The 20957-nt window shown below is 58.8% G+C and overlaps 2 protein-coding genes across 3 annotated transcripts; both read left to right on the forward strand.

Annotated features, from left to right (window-relative positions):
* Positions 1 to 139: 139 nt before the first annotated feature.
* Positions 140 to 6015, forward strand: TSPAN33 (tetraspanin 33). Of its 2 annotated transcripts, none has more exons than XM_032689344.1 (9): positions 140 to 361; positions 1995 to 2052; positions 2174 to 2301; positions 2387 to 2461; positions 2555 to 2650; positions 2895 to 3023; positions 3468 to 3629; positions 4067 to 4797; positions 4975 to 6015. In XM_032689344.1, the coding sequence occupies exons 1-8, from the start codon at positions 257 to 259 to the stop codon at positions 4166 to 4168; spliced, it is 855 nt and encodes a 284-aa protein (XP_032545235.1). In that variant the 5' UTR covers positions 140 to 256; the 3' UTR covers positions 4169 to 4797; positions 4975 to 6015. The 2 variants fall into 2 exon arrangements, with proteins under 2 accessions (XP_032545235.1, XP_032545236.1); XM_032689345.1 differs by having other exon boundaries at positions 2423 to 2461.
* Positions 6016 to 7874: 1859 nt separating this feature from the next.
* On the forward strand, positions 7875 to 16522 carry SMO (smoothened, frizzled class receptor). The gene is made up of 12 exons (XM_032687273.1): positions 7875 to 8121; positions 11406 to 11611; positions 12206 to 12415; positions 12495 to 12667; positions 12827 to 13046; positions 13138 to 13261; positions 13344 to 13436; positions 13639 to 13747; positions 13929 to 14114; positions 14446 to 14594; positions 14681 to 14815; positions 14964 to 16522. The coding sequence occupies exons 1-12, from the start codon at positions 7890 to 7892 to the stop codon at positions 15485 to 15487; spliced, it is 2361 nt and encodes a 786-aa protein (XP_032543164.1). The 5' UTR covers positions 7875 to 7889; the 3' UTR covers positions 15488 to 16522.
* The last annotated feature ends 4435 nt before the right edge of the window (positions 16523 to 20957 follow it).

The raw sequence follows: 20957 nt of genomic DNA on the forward strand, positions 1-20957 counted from the left end.
CGGCGGCGGCTGAGTGACGGGGCGGGCGGCCAATGGGGAGGCAGAGGGCGGGCGGACGGGCCAATGAGCGGGCGGGAAGGGGAGGGGGCGGGGCGCGGGCCCGCGGCTCCCGCGGCGGGGGCGAAGCGGGGCCGGAGCCGGAGGGGACGGGGACACGGACGGGGACACGGACGGGGACAGGGACGGGGACAGGGACGGGGACAGGGACGGTTGGCCCCGTTCGGCCCCGTTTGGCTCCCTTCGGCCCCGCTCGGCCATGGCGAGGCGGGCGGCGGCCCCCGCCAGGCCCCTGGGGGATGATTTCTCCTTCGTGAGCCCGGTGGTGAAGTACGTGCTCTTCTTCTTCAACCTGCTCTTCTGGGTGAGTGCGGGGTGGGGGGGAACACCGGGACCTTGGAACTGTGCCCACCCCTGGACCCTACTGGGACACCCCATCCCCGGAACCCCACCGTGAACCCCCATTTCAGAGGGACCCCCGGGCACTGGGGCTGTCCCCATTCCTGGACCTAATTGGGACCACCCCATCCCCGAGACCCCTGGATCCCCCCATCCCCGGGAACCCACCGTGACCCCCCACTCCCGAGGGACTCCCGGACCCCGGGGCTGTCCCCATCTCTGGCCCCTATTGGGATACCCCATCCCCAGGGCCCTACAGGGACACCCCATTCCTGAGGGACCGAGGGACCCTGGGGCTGTTCCCATCCCTGAACCCCCCTGGGACTCCCCCATCCCTGGGCACCCACCTTGAACCCCCATTCCCGAGGCACTCCCGGCCCCTGGAACTGTGCCCACTCCTGGACCCTATTGGGATCCCCCCATCCACAGGGACCCACCAGGACACCCCATCCCCAGGATCCCATTGGAGGCCTCTGGGACCTGCCCCATCCCTGGACCTAATTGGGACCCCCCCTCATCCCCGGGATCCCCACACCGCCCCCCATCCTCAGGACCCCACTGACTCTGGGGCTGTCCCCATCCCTGAACCCCACGGGGAACCATTATCCTCGGGATCCCCAGACCCTCCCTGTCCCTGGTACCCCCACTGTGACCCCCCTATTCCCGAGGGACCCCCGGCCCCTGGGACTGTCCCCACCCCTGGACCCCACTGGGACCCCCATCCCCAGACTCCCCTGGGATCCCATTGGAGCCCCTCCATCTCTGGAACCCCATGAAGGACCCCCCCACAGACCCTGGGACTGTCCCCACCTCCAGGACACACCACTGGGACCCCCACACCACCCCAACCCCAGGACCCCACTGGGACACCCCCTTATCGCTGGGAGGTGGAGGATTCCCACATTTCCCAAAGGGTTTTGGGGTCTTTTGGGCCCCCACCATCTCACCGGGACCCTTCCTGGCCCCAGCCCACCTGGGGGACACCTCACGTGTGGAAGCCACATGGGTTTCCGTGTTTTGAGGCTTTTGTGATTTTTTTCTAATATTTTTGAAGTTCTTTTATGTTTTTTTTATGTTTTGAGAATTTTTTTGTGCTGTGGGTTTGGTGGGCTTTTTTTAAGTTTCGGGGACTCTTTTACTGCTTGGGGGGATTTTTTTTTTGTTTGCCTGTTTGTTTTGGGGGGCCTTTTTTTTCTGCTTTCGCGGGGTGTTTTTTTGGCGGGTGGTGTTTTTTTCGGGGGGTTGTTTCCGTGTTCGCAGTCGTGTTTTTGAGGAAGTTTCTCGCTGCCGATAAACCACGTCCCTCTGTCCAGTCACCCGTAGCAGAACAGGGCTGGTGTGGACAGAGGTGGCCGCCCAGGGGGTGTGGACAGAGGTGGCGCCCAGGGGGTGGGGACAGGTGTGACCTCCCAGGGGGTGGGGACGTGGTGGGCACCGTGTCCATCTGCGGGTGAGGAGGGGAAACTGAGGCAGCAGGTCCAGCTCTGGTTCCCCACTTGCAGCCCTGGCTCTGGGGGGGCTTCAGCCGGAACCCCGGGTGTGGGATGGGGGTGGTGGTGCCCGGAGGGGCTCACAAACCCCCCCATCCTGCTCTGCAGATGATCTCCATGGTGATGGTGGCCGTGGGGGTCTACGCCCGGCTGCTGAAACACGCAGGTGAGGTTGGGGGGCTACTTACTTGAGCTGATCCTGAGCCAGCACCATAATGGGGGCTGCCCCATCCCCGGGGGACCCCGGGGGCTCTGGGGGGGCTGCCAGTGACAGCTCCTCACGACAGAGGCAGCCATGGCCTGCCTGGCGGTGGACCCCGCCATCCTCCTCATCGTGGTCGGCGTCCTCACCTTCCTCATCACCTTCTGCGGCTGCGTCGGCTCCTTGCGGGAGAACATCTGCCTGCTGCAGACGGTGAGTCCCTCCTGGGGGACCCTCCTGGGGGGATCTCGGCGTCTCTCCCCTGGTCCCCTCGCCGCCACACTCCTCTCTCCCGCAGTTCTCTGCCTGCCTGACCGTCGTGTTCCTCCTGCAGCTGGCGGCCGGCGTGCTGGGCTTCATCTTCTCCGACAGGGTACGGTGAGGGGAGCAGAGGGAGGGCTGGGTGACCCCAGTCCTGTCCCGCTGGGTGACAACCCCGCTGGCGTCCCCCCTGTCCGCCCTGCAGGCGCGAGGGAAGGTCAGCGAGATCATCAACGGGGCCATCGTGCACTACCGGGACGACCTGGACCTGCAGAACCTCATCGACTTCGGGCAGAAGGAGGTGAGGGGGCTCTGGGGTTTTCCTCTGACAAACGAGGACGTGTTCCCACTCCTGGGTCAGGCTTAAATCCGTGGGGTGCTGCAGGCTGGGGACGGTTGGTGGCTTCTCCGTGAGGATTTGATGTTCCAGGCAGGCTGGGGAGAGCGGGAGGAAAAGGGGGTGGGGGGAAAGAAACACCCCTCGGTGTCCTGTGCCCCCGGGCACTGTCCCTGTCCCTGCTGAGCGCTCCGTGCCCTTCCCACAGTTCAGCTGCTGCGGGGGCGTGTCCTACAAGGACTGGTCCCAGAACATGTACTTCAACTGCACCGCCACCAACCCCAGCCGGGAGCGCTGCTCCGTCCCCTTCTCCTGCTGCCTGCACGACGCCAACCAGGTGAGTCTTGGGGGGACCCCGGGTGGCCTCGGGGGACGCCCCCACTCCGTGCCTGTTCCCCCCATCCCTTGGGGCTGCGCTGAACCTGGGGCCCCCTCCCAGGGAGAGGGAACACACTGATGGCAACGTATGGACCCCCATCCCACCCTCCGGGTTTGGGTCCCCCATTCCACTCTCCGGGTCTGGGGACTCCCAGGTGAGGTTACTGTGGTGAGGTGGTGGTGAATTCCCCCCCGCTGCCCCCAGGGGTTGTCCCTTTTTGGGGCTGGGAGTGTTTAGGGGGCTCGGCTTTGGAGGGATGGGGTGGGAACACCTGAGGAAGGGACACCCTGCTTGACACCAAGGTGAGGGCAGAGCTCCTGGTCACCCCACAGCTGCCCCCCAAGAGCAGGGACGCCGGTGTGAGCTGTCCCCAACCCCTCTGTGCCCTGTCCTCCCTCCCAGACCGTCATCAACACCATGTGTGGCCACGGGATGCAGGACAAGGGCTACCTGGAGGCCAGTGCCTTCATCTACACCAACGGCTGCATCGACAAGCTGGTCAACTGGATCCACAGCAACCTGTTCCTGCTGGGGGGCATCACCCTGGGGCTGGCCCTCCCCCAGGTACGGGGGACCCCAGGGACTGGGGAGGAGAAGGGTCCATCCCACAGCTCCATCTCATTTGGGAGTTGCCTTAAGGAGGTGGTTAATTGTAACCCAGGGGGATGTCCGGGCAGGATTTTGGGTGAGGGAACAGTGCAAACGTTGGGCACAGGGGTGACAGTGCCTGGTGTCCCTCAGCACCTCCCTCTCCCGTTCCTCTTTTTCTCTCTCTCTCCTTCCTCTTTTTCTCTCTCTCCCCTTCTCCTTTCTCTCTCTTTCCCCTTCCTCTTCTCTTTTCCATCTCTCCTTCCTCTTCTTCTTCCCCTCCTTCTCTCCCTTCCCCTCCCTCTTCCCCTCTCCTCCTTCTTCCCCTCCCTCTCTCTTTGCCCTTCCCCTTCCTTCTCTCTCCCCCTCCTCTCCCTCCTCTTTCCCCTCTCCCTCTCCTCCCTCCTCTCCAGCTGGTGGGCATCATCCTGGCTCAGCTCCTCATCAACCAGATCCGAGACCAGATCAAGCTGCAGCTCTACAACCAGCAGCACCGGGCAGACCCCTGGTACTGAGCCGGCGTCCGTCCGTCCCACGGCACAGCGGCGGCTCCCGGCACCTCAACAGCCATTTTCCCAACCCTGGATCCATGGGAAGAGCTGAGGGGGCTTTGCTGGAGAAGAGGGAGGTAGGAGCAGGCTGTGGATCCGTGGTGGCCGCTGTGCTGCGGAGAGGGACGCGCAGGGACACTGGAGACTCGGTGCCTTTGGCAGCCGGTGCCGGGCTCAGCCTGGATGTGTCGAGCTGCTGTGCCCTGTTTTGGGGCCTGACCCAGCCCCAGTCTGTCTGTCTGTCTGTCTGTCTGTCTGTCTGTCCTGCTGGGGCACAGGTCATGCACAAAGGTTTGCACTGGGATGTGCTTCCCATCTCTGCGTGTGCTGGAGATGGGTATTTGTCTGTCTGTCTGTCTGTCCATGCACCGAGCTGCCTTTGCCCAAGGTGGGCTCCAGAACTGGGGACATTCCCACCATTGCCAGGTGCCACCAACCCTGTCGGTTCCATCTCAGTGTCCCGGACAGGGCTGGGAGCAGGAGCCGTCGGCACAGGAGGGCTGATCCATGAGTGCTTCCTCAGCTGAGGGTGGAGGTCCCATCTGTGCTCGGGGTGCTGGGCCCCTCCATAAGGTGCTGAGCCCCTCCACAGGGTGTGGGCCCCTCCACAGGGTCCTGAGCCCCTCCACAGGGTCCTGAGCCCCTCCACAGGGTGTGGGCCCCTCGACAGGGTCCTGACCCCTCCACAGGGAGCTGAGCCCTTCCACAGGGTGCTGGGCACCTCTATAGGGTGCTGAGCCCCTCCACAGGGTGCTGAGCCCCTCCACAAGGAGCTGGGCCCCTCCACAGGGTGCTGAGCCCCTCCACAGGGAGCTGAGCCCCTCCATAGGGTGCTGGGCCCCTCCACAGGGTGCTGGGCCCCTCCAGAGGGAGCTGGGCCCCTCTATAGGGTGCTGAGCCCCTCCATAGGGTGCTGAGCCCCTCCACAAGGAGCTGGACCCCTCCACAGGGTGCTGAGCCCCTCCACAGGGAGCTGAGCCCCTCCGCAGTGTGCTGAGCCCCTCCACAGGGAGCTGGGCCCTTCCACAGGGAGCTGGGCCCCTCTGTAGGGTGTTGAGTCCCTCCACAGGGTGCTGGGCCCCTCCACAGGGAGCTGGGCCCCTCCATAGGGTACTGAGCCCCTCCACAGGGAACTGGGCCCCTCTGTAGAGTGCTGAGCCCCTCCACAGGGAGCTGGGCCCTTCCACAGGGAGCTGGGCCCCGCATGGAGTCAGTGCCAGGCTGTGAAGTTCCCTTGGCTTTCATGGAGAATAAAGAGACGAGTCCGGACGCTCCGATCCCTGCGGGGCTGCGCGGGGGCTGCTGGATCACGGTGGGGGGGACACCCTGGATGGGGACAGGGGGAGGCCATCCCCAACCCGTGCCCTTATCCCGTGCCATATCCCACATCTCCCTCCCCAGACGAGGAAGGGGAAGGAGGCGAGGGGCAGCAGAGCCTGCGGGAAGCGGAGCAGCAGCTCAACCCCGGCCCCGCCGCCGCGTTCCGGAGCTGTCGCAAACCGTGGGTGGAGTTTTTTGGGATTATTTTTTTTTTTTTTTTTCCCCCCTTCTAATTTTCCCTTCTGCTCAGGCTGGGTGGTCCCTCCCGCGGAGGGAGTCGGGATGCGGCCCAGCTCCAGCTCTTTGTGTGCGGGCCGGGAGGCACCGGCGGCTCTCCCAAAAAAAAAGAAGAAAAAAACACCAACCCCGTTCTCTTCCCCAAAAATCCGCCTCGTTCCCCCCCCCGCCAAAAGGGGGGTTGTTACCCCAAAAAAAACCATTTCTCCCCCCAAAAGTGATTGTTCCTCTGAGGAACGACAGCTCCCCATGAATAAAAAAGTGATTTCTCCTCCCTCAAAAGTTAGTTTTCTCCCCAAAACTCCTCCCCCCAAAAAGCTAATTCTCCCCGAAAAAGCGAGTTTATTCCAAAAAGTAGCTGCCCTCCAAAAAACTGGCTTATCACCCCAAAAAAACTATCTTTTCTCCCCCTCAAAACCGCTCTTTTCTCCCCCCCAACCCCCTTGTCTTTTCTTGCCAAAAAGTAACTTTTCTCCCCAAAAAGCAACTTTTCTTCCCCCAAAAGCGACTTCTGTCCCCAAAAAGTGACTTTTCTCTCTTAAAAGGTGTCTTTTATCACCCCCAAAGTGACTTCCCCCCAGAAGAAGTAACTTTCTCCTAAAAAAGGAACTTTGCTCTGCAAAAATCAACTTTATTCCCCCCAAAATGGTTTTCTCTCCTAAAAGTGACTTTTACCCCAAAAATGTAGCTTTCCCATCCAACAAGTAACTTTTCTCCTCCAAAAAAGTGGCTTTTGTTCCCTAAAAGTGATTTTTACCCCCCCCCCCAAAAATACCTTTCCCCTCAAGAAAGTAACTTTTCTCCCCCTAGAAGTGACTATTGTTCCCAGAAAACTTTTCTTCCTCCAAAAGCAACTTTTATCCCCAAATGGAAACTTTTCTCTCCTGGCCAAGTGACTTTTTCCCCCTCAAAAACCAACTTTTCTCCTCCCAAAAGAGAACTCACAAGAAGGAACACTTTCCCCACTTTTTAATGGCTTTTTCCTCACAAAAAGTGACTTTTTCCTCATGAAAAGGAACTTTTTTCTTCCACGAAGGAACTTTTCCTGCCAAAAAGTAACTTTTTCCTCCCCCAAAGTGACTTTCCTTTACAAAAACCCAACTTTTCCCTCACTTTTTAGTGGCTTTTTCCTCACAGACAGGAACTTTTTCCTCACAAAAGGGAACATTTTCCTTACAAAAAGGAACCATTTCCTCGCAGAAGTGATTACTTCCACGCACAAAAAGTGACTTTTTAAACTCACAAAACTGACTTTTTTCCTCACAAAAGTGTCTTTTTAACTCACAAAACTGACTTTTTCCTCACAAAAAGTAAGGTTTTCCTCACAAAAGTGACTTTTTCCCTCAAAAGGAAGAAGTTTTTCCTCACAAAAAGGGACTTTTTCCTTCACAAAAGTTGCATTTTCCCTCCACAAGTGTGAACTTTTTTCCTCACAAAAAAGAACTTTTTCCTCCCCTAAGTGACTTTTCCCTGACAAAAAAAAAAAAAAGTGACTTTTTCCCGACAAAAAGCGATTTTTCTCCTCACAAAAGCGAACTTTTCCTTCGTATTCGCCTCACTTTTTTCCCTCACGCAAAAAGGGGACTTTCTCTTCGTGAAAAAACCGCAGTTTCTCCTCCGCAAAAGCGACTTTTTTCCTACCAGAAAGGAACTTTTCCCTCGCCCTAAGCCCGCTTTTCCTCCCCCAAAACCCGCTTTCCCCCTGCTTTTTTTTTCCTCCTCGAGCGTGACTTTTTTCCTCACGAAACGGGAACTTTCTCCTCGCCTGAGCGGCTTTTCCCTCACGAAAAAAAAACAACAACAAAAACAAACAAACAACCGCGGCTTTTCTCTCGCCCTGAGCGACTTTTCGTCCCGAAGAGACTTTCCCCTCAGTTTCCAGCGCCTTTTTCCCTCACAAAGAGGCGAGTTTCCCCTCAGGAGCCCGCGGCTCTCCCCTCACGCTCAGCCCTCCCCTCACGGAGCCCGCCCCGGCGGGGGGCGCGGGCCGGGCCGGGCCTGGGGCGGGGGCCGAGGCGGGGCAGGAGCCGCGGGGGCCGCTCCGCTCCGCTCCGCTCGCTGCCGGCCGGCCCAACAAAGGCCATGGCGGTTCGCTCCGGGCCGCCCTGAGCCCGGCCGTGCCCCCGGGATGCGGCGCTGGGCCCTGGCCCTGGCGCTGGCGCTGGCGCTGGGGGGGCGCTGCCCCGCGGCCCCCAACGCCTCGGCCGGGCCCCCGCGCTGCCGCCGCCCCGCGCCCTGCGAGCGGCTCCGCTTCGGCGCCTGCCTGGGCTCCGCGCTGCCCTACGCCGCCACCTCCACGCTGCTGGCCAACGACTCCGCCTCGCAGGAGGAGGCGCACGGAAAGCTCCTGCTCTGGTCCGGTACGGGACCGGCACCGGGACAGGCCCGGGGTGGCCCCGGGGAGGGGGGGGGGGGTGCGGGGTTGTGGGGTGGAGAGGGAGGGGACGGGCACGGGGGGGGTGGGATTGAGGTGGTTTGGGGTGCGGTGGGGAGGGGGGTGTTGGGGATGTTGGGGGGCTGGGGAGGGGTGAGGTGTAGGGGGGAGCGGTGTGGTGGGGGAGAGGGATGGGGGCAGTGTGGGAAACCGTGTAGGAGGGGAATGGGAAGGGGAAGGGTAGAGAGGGGAGCAGTAGAGTGGGGGACAGGGGATGGGGGCGGCGTAGGAAACTGTGTATCAGGGGAGTGGGGATGGGGACAGTATAGAAAACTGTAGCAGGGGAGTGGGGATGGGGACAGTATAAAAAACTGTATAGGAGGGGAAAGGGAATGGGGACAGTATAGGAAACTGTATAGGAGGGGAAAGGGATGGGGACAGTATAGGAAACTGTATAGGAGGGGAAAGGGATGGGGACAGTATAGGAAACTGTATAGGAGGGGAAAGGGGATGGGGACAGTATAGGAAACTGTGTAGGAGGGGAGTGGGGATGGGGACAGTATAGGAAACTGTATAGGAGGGGAAAGGGGATGGGGACAGTATAGGAAACTGTGTAGGAGGGGAGTGGGGATGGGGACAGTATAGGAAACTGTGTATCGAGGGTCTGGGGATGGGAACAGTATAGAAAACTGTACAGGAGAGGAAAGGGAATGGGGACGGTATAGGAAACTGTGTAGGAGGGGAGCGGGGATGGGGACAGTAGAGAGGGGAGCAGTAGAATGGGGCACAGGGGATGAGTACTGTGTAGGAGACTGTATAACAGGGGAGTGGGGACGGGCACAGTATAGGAAACTGTGTATCAGGGTCCTGGGGATGGGGACAGTGTAGAAAACTGTGTAGCAGGGGAGTGGGGATGGGGACAGTATAGGAAACTGTGTCGAGGATCTGGGGATGGGAACAGTATAGTAAATTCTATAGGAGGGAAGTGGGGATGGGGACAGTGTAGGAAACGGTGTATCAGGGGCCTGGGGATGGGAACAGTGTAGAGAGAAGCAGTAGAATGGGGTACAGTGATGGGTAAGTGGGGTACAGGAGATGGTACAGTACAGAGGGGAGCAGGATAGTGAGGAACAGGGGATTGGTACAGTAAAGAAGCTGTGTAGTAGGGACTGGAGATGGGTACAGTGTAGAGGGAAGGGGTAGATTGGGGTACAGGGAATGGGTACAGTATATAAAATTGTGTAGCAGGGGCCTGGGGATGGGTACAGTGTAGAAAACAGTATCAGGGGACTGGGAGTGGGTACAGTGTAGAGGGGAGCAGTGTAGTGGGGGCCTGGGAATGAGTAGGGTATAGAAGGGAGCAGAATAGTGGGGGACAGAGGACAGCTACAGTACAGATAAACTATAGCAGGGGACTGGAGATGGGTACAGTGTAGAGGGGAGGAGGAGAGGGGGGTACAGGGGATGGGTGCAGGATTGAGGGGTGCAGGATAGTGGGAACCTGGGGATGGGTGCAGTACAGAAAGGTGCTTAGCAGGGGAGTGGGGATGGGTGGAGTGTAGAGGGGAAGAGCAGAGTGGGGTACAGGGGATGGGTGAGTGTAGAGGGTGAGCAGGATAGCAGGGTGTTGGTGCAGTATAGAAAACTGTATTGCAGGAGGGTGGGGATGAGTGCTGTGTAGAGGGGGAGCAGGGTAGGGGGGGACAGGGGGTAGATACAGTATACAAAACTGTATATGGAGATGGGTACAGCAGAGAGGGGAGCATGGGGTACAGGGGATGGGTGTGGTATAGAGGGAGAATGGTGTAGCAGGGGCCCAGGGATAGGTACAGTGTAGAAAACTACAGGAGGGTCAGGTGATGGGGACAGTGTGGAGGGGGACAGGGGAGTGGAGGCTCTGGGTGGGTGCAGAAAATGTGTAGCAGGGGGCAGGGAGCAGGTACAGTATAGAGAGGAGCATGATAGTGAGGGATAGGGGATGGGGTCAGTATAGAAAGCTGTGTAGCAGGGGAATGGGGATAGTTGCAGCGTAGAGGGGAGCAGTAGCTTGGGGTACAGGAGATGAGTGCAGTATAGTGGGGTGGACACTATAGAAAGCTGTATAGTGAGGGCTGAAGATGGGTACAGGAGAGGGGTATGGTATAGAGGAGGAACAGTATAGCATTGCCCCAGGGATGGGTACACTATAGAAAACTCTACAGCAGGGGGCAGGGGATGGGTACATATAGAGGGGAGCAGTATAGGGAGAGATTGGGGATGGGTACAGTATGGAAAACTGTAGAGCAGGGGCCTGGGGATGGGTTCAGTGTAGAGGGGAGCAGTAGAGGGGTACAGGAGATGGGTACAGTGTAGGGGAGGAGCAATATAGTGGGCGTCTGAGGGGGGTACAGTATAGAGGAGAGCAGTATAGAGGGGGTCTGGGAATGGATACAGTACAGAAAACTGTATAGCAGAGGACTGGAGATGAGTACAGTATAGAGGGGAGTGGGGTTCAGGGGATACAGCAGAGAGAGGAACAATGTAGTGGGAGACAGGGGATGTGTACAACAGAGGGGGCCAGGGTAGAGTGTAGAGGGGGAGCAGTATATCAGGGGACAGGGGATGGGTGCAGTATAGAGGGGAGCAGTAAAGCAGGACACCATGGATAGGTGCAGGATAGAGGGAGCAGTGTAGCAGGACACCATGGATAGGTGCAGGATAGAGAGGAGCAGTAAAGCAGGACACCATGGATAGGTGCAGGATAGAGGGAGCAGTGTAGCAGGGAACAGGGGATGGGTGCAGTACAGAGGGAGCAATAAAGCAGGACACCATGGATAGGTGCAATATAGAGGGGAGCAGTATAGCAGGACACCATGGATAGGTGCAGGATAGAGGGGAGCAGTGTAGCAGGACACCATGGGTAGGTGCAGCACAGAGGGGAGCAGTAAAGCAGGACACCATGGATAGGTGCAGGATAGAGGGGAGCAGTAAAGCAGGACACCATGGATAGGTGCAGGATAGAGGGAGCAGTGTAGCAGGACACCATGGATAGGTGCAGGATAGAGGGGAGCAGTAAAGCAGGACACAGTATGGAGGGAGCAGTATAGCAGGGGACCAGAGCTGAGCCCCTGGTGGCACACGTGGCACCCCAGAGGTGTTACAGACTGTCCCAGTGCAGTGTGTGGGTGCTGGTGCTCCCCACCCCCCCCCTGGGCTCTGCCCCTTCCCCGTGGGGTGGGGGGCTGGCAGGAGGTGGGTGTGCCCGGGGGGGTGACAGCGCTGTCCCCGCAGGCCTGCGCAACGCCCCGCGCTGCTGGGACGTCATCCAGCCCCTGCTCTGCGCCGTCTACATGCCCAAGTGCGAGGATGGGCAGGTGGAGCTGCCCAGCCAGACCCTGTGCCAGGCCACCCGGGCACCCTGCACCATCGTGGAGCGCGAGCGGGGCTGGCCTGACTTCCTCAAGTGCACGACCGACCGCTTCCCCGAGGGCTGCCCGGTACGACACGGGGGGGCCCTGCCAGGCTGCCTCCTCACAGGGCAGAGGGGGCAAAAAACGTCACTTCTTGGGAAGGGAAAGTGGCTTCTGGGAGGAGAAAGGGGTCGGGGTTGTTCAGCCTGGAGAAGAGAAGGCTCGAAGGGGATCTTGAGCCCCTTCCAGTGCTTAAAGGGGCTCCAAGAGAGCTGGAGAGAGACTTGGGACAAGGGATGGAAGGATAGGACACAGGGAATGGCTTCCCACTGCCAGAGGGTTGGGTAAGATGGGATATTGGGAAGGAATTCCTGGCTGGGAGGGTGGGGAGGCCCTGGCATAAGTTGCCCAGAGCATCTGTGGCTGCCCCTAGATCCCTGAAGTGTCCAAGACCACGCTGGACAGGGCTTGGAGCAACGTGGGCTAGTTAAAGGTGTCCCTGCCCATGGCAGGGGAGTTGGGACTGGATGAGCTTTAAGGTCCCTTCCAACCCAAACCAATCCATGATTCCACGATGATCCAATAAAACCCAGCTATCCCCTGCCCTCTGCGGGGGACTGATGTCCCCCTTCACCGTGGGGGTGTCTCCTCCTCCTCACGGCCCCGTTCCTCCTCCGGCAGAACGAGGTGCAGAACATCAAGTTCAACAGCTCGGGGCAGTGCGAGGCGCCGCTGGTGCGCACGGACAACCCCAAGAGCTGGTACGAGGACGTGGAGGGCTGTGGCATCCAGTGCCAGAACCCGCTGTTCACCGAGAAGGAGCACCGCGAGATGCACATCTACATCGCCGCCTTCAGCTCCGTCACCATCTTCTGCACCTTCTTCACCCTGGTGAGACGCGGGGCGAGCGCGGGGAGGTGCCCCCGGAAGGGCACGGGGCACCAAGCTGTCGCTCTCTCCGCCCCGCCAGGCCACGTTTGTCGCCGACTGGAGGAACTCCAACCGCTACCCCGCCGTCATCCTGTTCTACGTCAACGCCTGCTTCTTCGTGGGCAGCATCGGCTGGCTGGCACAGTTCATGGACGGCGCCCGCAACGAGATCGTGTGCCGGGCCGACGGCACCATGAGGCTGGGGGAGCCCACGTACGTGCTGCCTTCATCCTCACGTGCTGAGAGGCGTCCCCGACACCAAGGAGGGCTTCTTGGGGTTTGCTGGCCTCTTGGGAGCCGGGGGGATGAGACCCCCCTTCCTCCTCGCTGTCCCCTCGTGGAGGTGGGTGACATTTCTGTCTCACCCCATAGGTCCAACGAGACGCTCTCCTGCGTCATCATCTTCGTCATCGTTTACTACTCGCTGATGTCGGGAGTCATCTGGTTCGTCATGCTGACCTACGCCTGGCACACCTCCTTCAAGGCCCTGGGCACCACCTACCAGCCGCTGCTGGGCAAGACCTCCTACTTCCACCTCATCACCTGGTCCATCCCCTTCGTCCTCACCGTGGCCATCCTGGCAGTGGCGCAGGTAACGGGGTCACCGTCCCGCGGCGGTTCCCTCCCAGGGTGACGCCCACAGGGCCAGCTGACCCCCCTGTCCCTGTGCCCGTCCCTGCCAGGTGGATGGTGACTCTGTCAGTGGCATCTGCTTCGTGGGCTACAAGAACTACCGCTACCGAGCCGGCTTCGTCCTGGCGCCCATCGGGCTCGTCCTCATCGTGGGGGGCTATTTCCTCATCCGGGGTAGGTGTGGGCCCAACTCCCTGAGGGGGTGGGGGCACCGTGGGTGTCCCCCCACCCTCATCCCCTCATCTCTCTACCGCAGGGGTCATGACGCTCTTCTCCATCAAGAGCAACCACCCCGGGCTGCTGAGCGAGAAGGCGGCCAGCAAGATCAACGAGACCATGCTGCGCCTGGGTAAGGGGGTCCACTGGCACCATTCCCATGAGAACTGGGGTGGGAGTGAGGACATTTTGTCCCCTGAAGTCAGACAGCCCTTTCCAAGGGGTAGTGGCAATGGAGACAAAGATGCAGTGATGTGACACAGCCCCAGTGCAGCGTCTTTGCCCTGATGTCGCTGGGGTTTGGCTGAACCAAGCACATCCCACTTCTCTTCCAGGCATCTTTGGCTTCTTGGCCTTTGGCTTCGTCTTCATCACCTTTGGCTGCCACTTCTACGACTTCTTCAACCAGGCGGAGTGGGAGCGCAGCTTTCGGGAATACGTCCTGTGAGTGGGACGGGGATGGAGGGCGAGCGGGACACTGGTGGCGTCCCAGCACCTCACACTGCTGAGTGGAGATCCCCGTGTCCCCTGCTGGTGCTGCCACCACATCCCCACCCTGCAGAGCTGTGGGGGGTCGTTGGTGTCCCCCCTCCTCACAGCCGGTGTCCCGTGTCTGTCCCCTCAGGTGCGAGGCCAACGTGACCATCGCCACGCAGACCAACAAGCCCATCCCGGACTGTGAGATCAAGAACCGGCCGAGCCTGCTGGTGGAGAAGATCAACCTCTTCGCCATGTTCGGCACCGGCGTCTCCATGAGCACCTGGGTCTGGACCAAGGCCACCCTGCTCATCTGGAAGCGCACCTGGTGCAGGTGGGACACCCCGAGGGTGTCAACCCAGCTTCGTGGGGCCCTTCCCGCCCCATCCAACGTCCTGAGATGTTGGAAGATGTCCCCAGATATTTGTCTCTCAGCTCAGTGAGTTGTGGGCTCAGTGGTGTAGGAATGAGGTGGCCTCTCCCCCTTGGCAGGTGTCTCACACCCTGTTCATGGGACACCTCCACCCCCAGGGGACCCATCCAGTGCATCCCCCAGATTGGTATCCCTGTCCAGAATGGGAGAGGGAGATGGGGAGGGTCCCTGTGCCCCTGACTGTGACACCTGAGCCCCACCACGTCCCTGCTCTGACCCTTTATGTCCCCAGGCTGACGGGGCAGAGCGACGACCAGCCCAAGAGGATCAAGAAGAGCAAGATGATCGCCAAGGCCTTCTCCAAGCGCAAGGAGCTGCTGCGCGACCCGGGCCGGGAGCTGTCCTTCAGCATGCACACCGTGTCACACGACGGCCCCGTGGGTATGTGCCCCTGGGAGGGGACTGTCCCAGCAGCACCCCGGGGTCCCCAGTGCCCCCCCTTTGACCAGACCCCCCTGTCATTGCAGCCGGTTTAGCCTTCGACATCAACGAGCCGTCGGCTGACGTGTCCTCGGCCTGGGCCCAGCACGTCACCAAGATGGTGGCCAGGAGAGGGGCCATCCTGCCCCAGGACGTCTCCGTGACGCCCGTGGCAACACCTGGCAAGTTCCACGTGGGGAATTTCAGGGGGAACGAGCCGGGCTGAGGGGTGTTGGGGATGTGCAGGGAGGCAGAGCGGGGGGCCGGGGCTGGCGGGGGGCACAGGGCAGGGTGTGGCCGCTCTCACCTGCCCAACCCCACGTCCCGCAGTGCCACCGGAGGAGAGGGCCAACCTCTGGATCGTGGAAGCCGACGTCTCCCCCGAGCTGCAGAAGCGCAGCGGCCGCAAGAAGAAGCGGAGGAAGAAGAAGAAGGAGGTGGACCCAGGCCCCGAGCGCTGCCTGGGGGGCTCCACGGCCCCCCTGGCCCCCAGCACTGTCCCTCGCCTGCCCCGCCTGCCCCCCCAGCCCTGCCTGGTGGCCTTTGCCCCCGATGTCCTCCCGGGGCTCCCGCCCGGCCGGCCCGACGCTGCCTTCTCCGGGGTGCCGTGGGGTGGGCACCGCAGAGCCAACGTCTTCCACCTCGTCAGCAACCCCTTCTGCCCCGAGAGCGGGTCCCTGGAGGAGGAGAGCCCCGGGCCCAGCCCCGGGTGCTGGCAGCACAACGGGGGCCCGCTCTGGGCCCCCAACCCCGGGGGGCCGAGGACTCAGGGCCGCCGGGCCGGGCTGGCCCCCATCCACTCCCGGACCAACCTGGTGGACGCGGAGCTGCTGGACCCCGACTCGGACTTCTGAACCCATCAGGGTGTTGTGAGGGGATGGGGACGCCTGGGGTGAGACCCCAAGGCTCGGCCAGCACTGGCAGCCTGTGAGGGGACACCAGAACCCCCCCATCATCCCAGCAGGATCCATCCCGACAGCCCGGCACGGCCGAATTGTCCCATCAGAGCAGGCATTTCTCCCTCCATCACCCAGACTTGATGCACACCCCAGCCCAGGAAGAAAGGTTTTGGGGTTCCCTCCAGCATCACTGCGAGAAGAGAAACGGGCTGTCAGTGGAACAACCCTTCCCCCAGGTCCTGCAGGGATTTAAGGACAACGGGGACACTCCCTTTGCAGGGGACCAGCGGGGACCAGCGGCGGGCGAGCGTAGATCAGGGTAGATTTTGGGGTGCTTTGTCCCACAGCTCTGCCCCACCCACAGCTAGAGGTACGTAGAGCTCACAGACACTTGTGCCAATAGGGATTTTTGTGCTACATTTCTTATTTTTTGCTCTTTGTACGGGACGCCGGGCACGGCTCCGCTTGGGCGCTGCAGCCGGGAGCGGGGTGGGCCCAGTCACGGGGCGACAGCAGCGTCATCCCTGGGGTGCACCCCTTTTTCTGGGCCCACCCCTCTTCCTTCAGGGGTCCTAAAGTGCCTTCCAGCTTCCCAGAGAGCTGAGCCAGACCCAAAGCAGAGAGGGTTGGCGGGAGGGGAGATGGGAAGCGCCTTGGGGTGCACGGGCGCTCCCCGAGCCACGGTGCAAAAAACCCCCCGAAAAAGCTTTGAAACCTCGGGGTCACCAACCCCCTGAGCAAACTTTTTTATTATTTTTTTTAAGAAACCCCCCCCCCCCAAGTTACAGGGAACCTGGCTGAGCCCCGAGGCAGGAGGACTCCAGTCCCTGCTGCTGTTTGTATCTGCCCGTTATCCCTGTTCCTGTTTTTATCAGATCCCGGGAGGCTCCTGGTTTTCTCGCTATCCCAGTGACCTCCACGGGTTCATTTTTGCTGTGTAAAGGAAAACCCTCCTGTATCAGTATTAAATTTACCAAGTTTTCATTCCCAGTGGCTGCCTTGGGCTCTTTGAGGAGGGATCAGTGCGGGAAAACATCGGGGTGGGGGCTTGTCCTGTGTCCTAAAAAACCTCCAACTACTTTAAAAATTGCTGAAAGCTGCTTTAAGCTGCTTTAAAGTGCTTAAAACTGCTTTAAAGTGCCTTAAGAACTGCTTTAAAGTGCTCTGAACCCCCCGTTTCACCAGCAGAAGGCAGGGGTGAGGGCTTGGAAATGCCTGTGGGGGAGATTTTTGGAGCCACTGGCCGGGCTCTGGCAGCAAAGTGGGAGCTCTGGGAGGGCCCTTTGCCAGCAGGTGGCACTACGGGCTTAAATATCCCCAAATACCACTTTTGGGGGGCTGCTGGGTGCCTTGGTGGGGTCCCACAAGGGCATCTGATCTTTCCCATGGTGCTGGGTGGATGGTGCTTTTTCGGGATAAATGCTGCTTTGGCAAAATATCCCTTTTTATTTCACTTGGGAATGATGGAGCCAAGTGCTGGGTTATCCCAGAGCCCAGACCCTGAAATTTGGGTGGAATTGGTCAGTGAAAGTGGCATTTTTCCAATGTTTTTTGGAGAGCAGGATGGGCTCACTCTGCTCCAGAGTAAAGGCTGGGTTGTTCAGGGTGAAACAAAATGTTTCTCTTTATCTTTTAATTTTTTTTTGGCCTTTTTTTCCCTCTTTATCTATACCTGTATTTTATTTTTGTGGGATTTTTTTCGTCTCCTTTTATGCATTTCATTTCTGTAGGTTTTCTGTTCCTAAATGATTTGCCATTTTGAACCAAAAAGCTACAATACTTAATTTTGGAAACAGCAGGAGATGTCGTGACACTGCCACATCCCCTCTGTTTTCCCTCCCCTAAAAAAAAACCACCTCAGTTTGGCACACAGGGACAAAGCAGTGAGTTTTTAAGGAAGGAGGGAGCATTTATCCTGGGAAACACCCCATGTTCCTCACTAGAGGCTTGGAAGATGGAAGCAGCATGGAAAAATTGGGAGCAGCCACCAAACCTCACTATTTAAATAGTGATGATTTAAATAATGATGGTTAAAAGGGCTGAAACACCACCCACCACGGGACAAATTCAGCCCAGTTCCTGATTCCTGCTTTTCCCTGGGAGCACTGGGCACCCACACCCAAAAGCAGCTGCTGCTCGTGGTGGGGATGCTGCTCAGGCTCAGGTTTTGCAGGAGAATAAGGATAATTGGGAATAAAAATGAAGAAGAAGGTGGTGGGGAGGTGCCTTTGCCTTCCCTTTCCCACCTTACTCCTGTCAGGGGACAGGGATGGGGAGCACAGACACTGCCATGGGTTTCCTGAGTGAAACCCCATCCAGGGAACCACCCTTTGGAGAAGGGAAAGCCCTCGTGGTCGCCCACAATGGGATGTGGGACCAGGGAAGGGACCGGAGCCCCCCGGGGTGGCTGATCCAGGACAAGGCTGGATCACATTTCCCTGAATTTTTCTGCAAGAGCATCATCTCCCTCCGACTCCTTTGGCAGCAGTGAAGGTCCTGGCAAGTTTTAAGGAGCTGAGGGACAAACCTCCTCTCTTGGGTGACCCAGGTGTCACCCACTGGCTGCCCAAATCCAATTAATTTCCCTGGCTGTGCCTCGAATATCCTTGGGGAAAAGCTCAACTGCTCCCATGGGAAGGGCAGGAGATCAAACCACAGAGGGTCTCAGGTCTCCCCAGCACCCCCAGAGCTTTCACTGGGGCAAAGCAGGGAGAGTTCAAGAAATCTGGATGATATTCCCTGTGAATCCACTTAGCCACTCATCCCCAGGGACAAAGGCTGGCATTGTCCATCCAGCTGGTTGCCTTTGCCATAATTAAATGAAGGAGAACACTGGATAGCCCAGGCTGGTCACAGGGATGTTGCCAGGAGGAACTGATGGCTGCAGGAAAATGGGATTGCTGGAATCAGATGGGCAAATGCTGAATCATCCGAAAATCATCCAAAATTCCTCTCAGTGGGACAGAGGGACAATCAGAAGGGAGGATGTTATAGGGCAGTATTGATTTCCAGTTTGGAATTGTATATCCTGGCAGGATGGCAACCGTCTTTTGGCTTCCAGGAGGGTGTCTTAAAGAATTGAAAAACTTCCATAGAAATCTCCTCTTTTCCCTCTTTTCTTTGTGCCTGGAAGGCTCAGCTGTTGCAGTTGTGCTGGGAAAAGCTTCCCTGCAGCTGGATCACTGTGGGGCTGGAGAGGAGCCGGTACCATCCCAGTTAACAGCAGCTTGGCTGCTTTGAACTGGGAGGAGGGAAGTGAAAAGGATCCACACGGAGCTGCCCTGCCCTCTGTCACACTCCTGGCTGCTGATCCCGTGTTCCAGCACTGCTTTTAGGGCTGAACATCACAGGAATGGGCAAACCAGACTGTGGAAGTCAGCAGTCCTGCCTCTGGCATTGCCACATGATGCCAACCATTCCCCGTGGCATGGTGTGGTTGGATGGAGGATTTCAGGGAATGTGGCCAATCAGGAGGTGAACGGGTCAGCCACACTCGATTTTGTGGCTGTGGTGGGGGAGAAAAACTTGGGTTTTCCTTCTTTGTTTAAGATCAAAGTCTGGGTGTCCACACAGAGCACCTGGGACTTCCTCCATCCTTCCACCCTGGTTGTCACCTGCCAGAGAATCCCAGAACTCCTGAGGTTGGAAAAGCCCTCCCAGCCCATGGATCCACCCTGGGCCCCATCCCCACCTTGTCCCCCAGCCCAGAGCACTGAGTGCCACGGCCAGGCCTTCCTGGGACACCTCCAGGGATGGGCACTCCAAACCTCCCTGGGCAGCCCCTGCCAAGGCCTCACCACCCTTTCCACCAACAAATTCCTCCTCAGCCCCAACCTCACCCTCCCCTGGCACAGCCTGAGGCTGTTCCCTCTTGTCCCCTCTGTCCTCTTGAAGGCAAAGAGGAGACACATCTGACATCCATGTCTGACCTTGCTCTCCCCTCACCTTTGGGCTACGACTGGCTCCAGTTTGGGGGATACTGTGCCTGTGTCCCACCTCTGCTCCACCCCACCTGGGTGCCCAACTGCCAGGCAAAGGCATCCCGGCCTCGCTGTCCTCCCCACGCCAGCCCCAACCTCCCTCTGGCACGGCTCTCACAGAGCCCTGACTGTTCCAGCTGCTCCATCCTCCCTCACCAAACAGCCTCTCCCTTCCTCTCCTGATATCCCTTGTTTTCCCAGATAAATCTCCGAGCACAGCCCAGCGCTTTGTGGATCTCTGGAAGCTGGGACAGCGTCTGTTTAGGAGGGGTTTGTGCCGTGATGGGATGGAGACACGTCCAGTTAGCCCCGGGGGTTTTGGGTGTGCTGAGATCAGGGTAGGACCTTTATCCAGGGAAAACACCTCCCCATTTGAGGACTGCACCCTTTAAAAGGGCAGGAGGGTGAAGATCCCGACCCGGGTGGGTAATACTGGTCCAAAGGACCAAACTCGGAGTCAGGATTTTGCCTCGGTCAAGAGAGGGGGGCAAAACAACCTGGCATTTTTCTGTCGGATCGGGAGATCTGTGGCACCGGGAGATGATAAATTCTGGAGGATTTCTGCCGGCACCGGGTCAGCACAAGCCCCTCTCCGCAGCAGGAGCTGGGATTTGCTCGGAGCCTGCTCTGGTCTTGCAGCGTCGATGGAAGGGGAGGGATATTCGTCTGCCACAGCTTCAAATCCCTCCCACAGCGGCTTTCAGAGTTCTGTTTTCAAAGGCCCCTTCTGAGACTCAAATCAGCCCCGAGACCGAGTTTTCTGATCCTTGGCAGGGGGAGAAGCGTGCTGTGGAATCGGATCCTGATTTTGCTTCAGTAGGAAACAGCGTTAGTTCAGTAAAGTCGGGGATTCTCATCACTTTCCAAGGACAAAGTAATGCGCTGCTTCTCCTTTAACTCCGATCCCCCTCTCACACTCCTCCCGTCGTCCTCTCCGATGCCTCGGAGCCCATTAAATGCTTTACAGCCCTTTCTTTCCTGAAATCCTTCAGCTGCCAGGTTTTGCTGCCCGCTCCTTCCATTGCTCCGCTCCTTGGTTTTTGGGGAGGTTTCTGTGAGCTCCCCCCTCTCCTTTCTCTCCCTCTCTCCTCTCCCTCTGCTCTCCTCCAGCTCATCCCAAACTCTGGGCTCTTCCGGGGCTTATGAGTGACTTAACTTGGGAATTCGACACTGGATCATCCCAATCTTGCCAGCTGTTTGTCCCTCAAGTTTCTAACTCCTGGCATTTCTGGTGGACCTGAAGCTCCCCTCAAGCTTGCAGAGTTTCATGCCTTTCTGTTTCCCAGCCTTTTCCACATCCCTGTCCTTTTGTCTTCAACTGGCCCAACATGTTGGATGTGACCTCCCTCTGCATCCACTCAGCCCCAAAACCACAGGCTTCAGTCCTTGGCGTGTGCACAGAGATACTGCAATAACCCAGTAATGATAATGATGATAATGATAAT

The sequence above is a fragment of the Chiroxiphia lanceolata genome, chromosome 5, assembly GCF_009829145.1.
Source record: "Chiroxiphia lanceolata isolate bChiLan1 chromosome 5, bChiLan1.pri, whole genome shotgun sequence".
Taxonomy (NCBI): Eukaryota; Metazoa; Chordata; class Aves; order Passeriformes; family Pipridae; genus Chiroxiphia; species Chiroxiphia lanceolata.

What these genes read in the sequence shown, in the direction of transcription:
- TSPAN33 (XM_032689344.1), top strand. Translation starts at nt 257, where the DNA reads ATGGCGAGGCGGGCGGCGGCCCCCGCCAGGCCCCTGGGGGATGATTTC. An exon ending in TCGACTTCGGGCAGAAGGAG is followed by an intron (nt 2,651 to 2,894) that starts GTGAGGGGGCTC and finishes CCCTTCCCACAG; the next exon opens with TTCAGCTGCTGCGGGGGCGT. An exon ending in TGGGGCTGGCCCTCCCCCAG is followed by an intron (nt 3,630 to 4,066) that starts GTACGGGGGACC and finishes CCTCCTCTCCAG; the next exon opens with CTGGTGGGCATCATCCTGGC.
- SMO (XM_032687273.1), top strand. Translation starts at nt 7,890, where the DNA reads ATGCGGCGCTGGGCCCTGGCCCTGGCGCTGGCGCTGGCGCTGGGGGGG. An exon ending in CGAGACCATGCTGCGCCTGG is followed by an intron (nt 13,437 to 13,638) that starts GTAAGGGGGTCC and finishes CTTCTCTTCCAG; the next exon opens with GCATCTTTGGCTTCTTGGCC. An exon ending in AGCTTTCGGGAATACGTCCT is followed by an intron (nt 13,748 to 13,928) that starts GTGAGTGGGACG and finishes CTGTCCCCTCAG; the next exon opens with GTGCGAGGCCAACGTGACCA.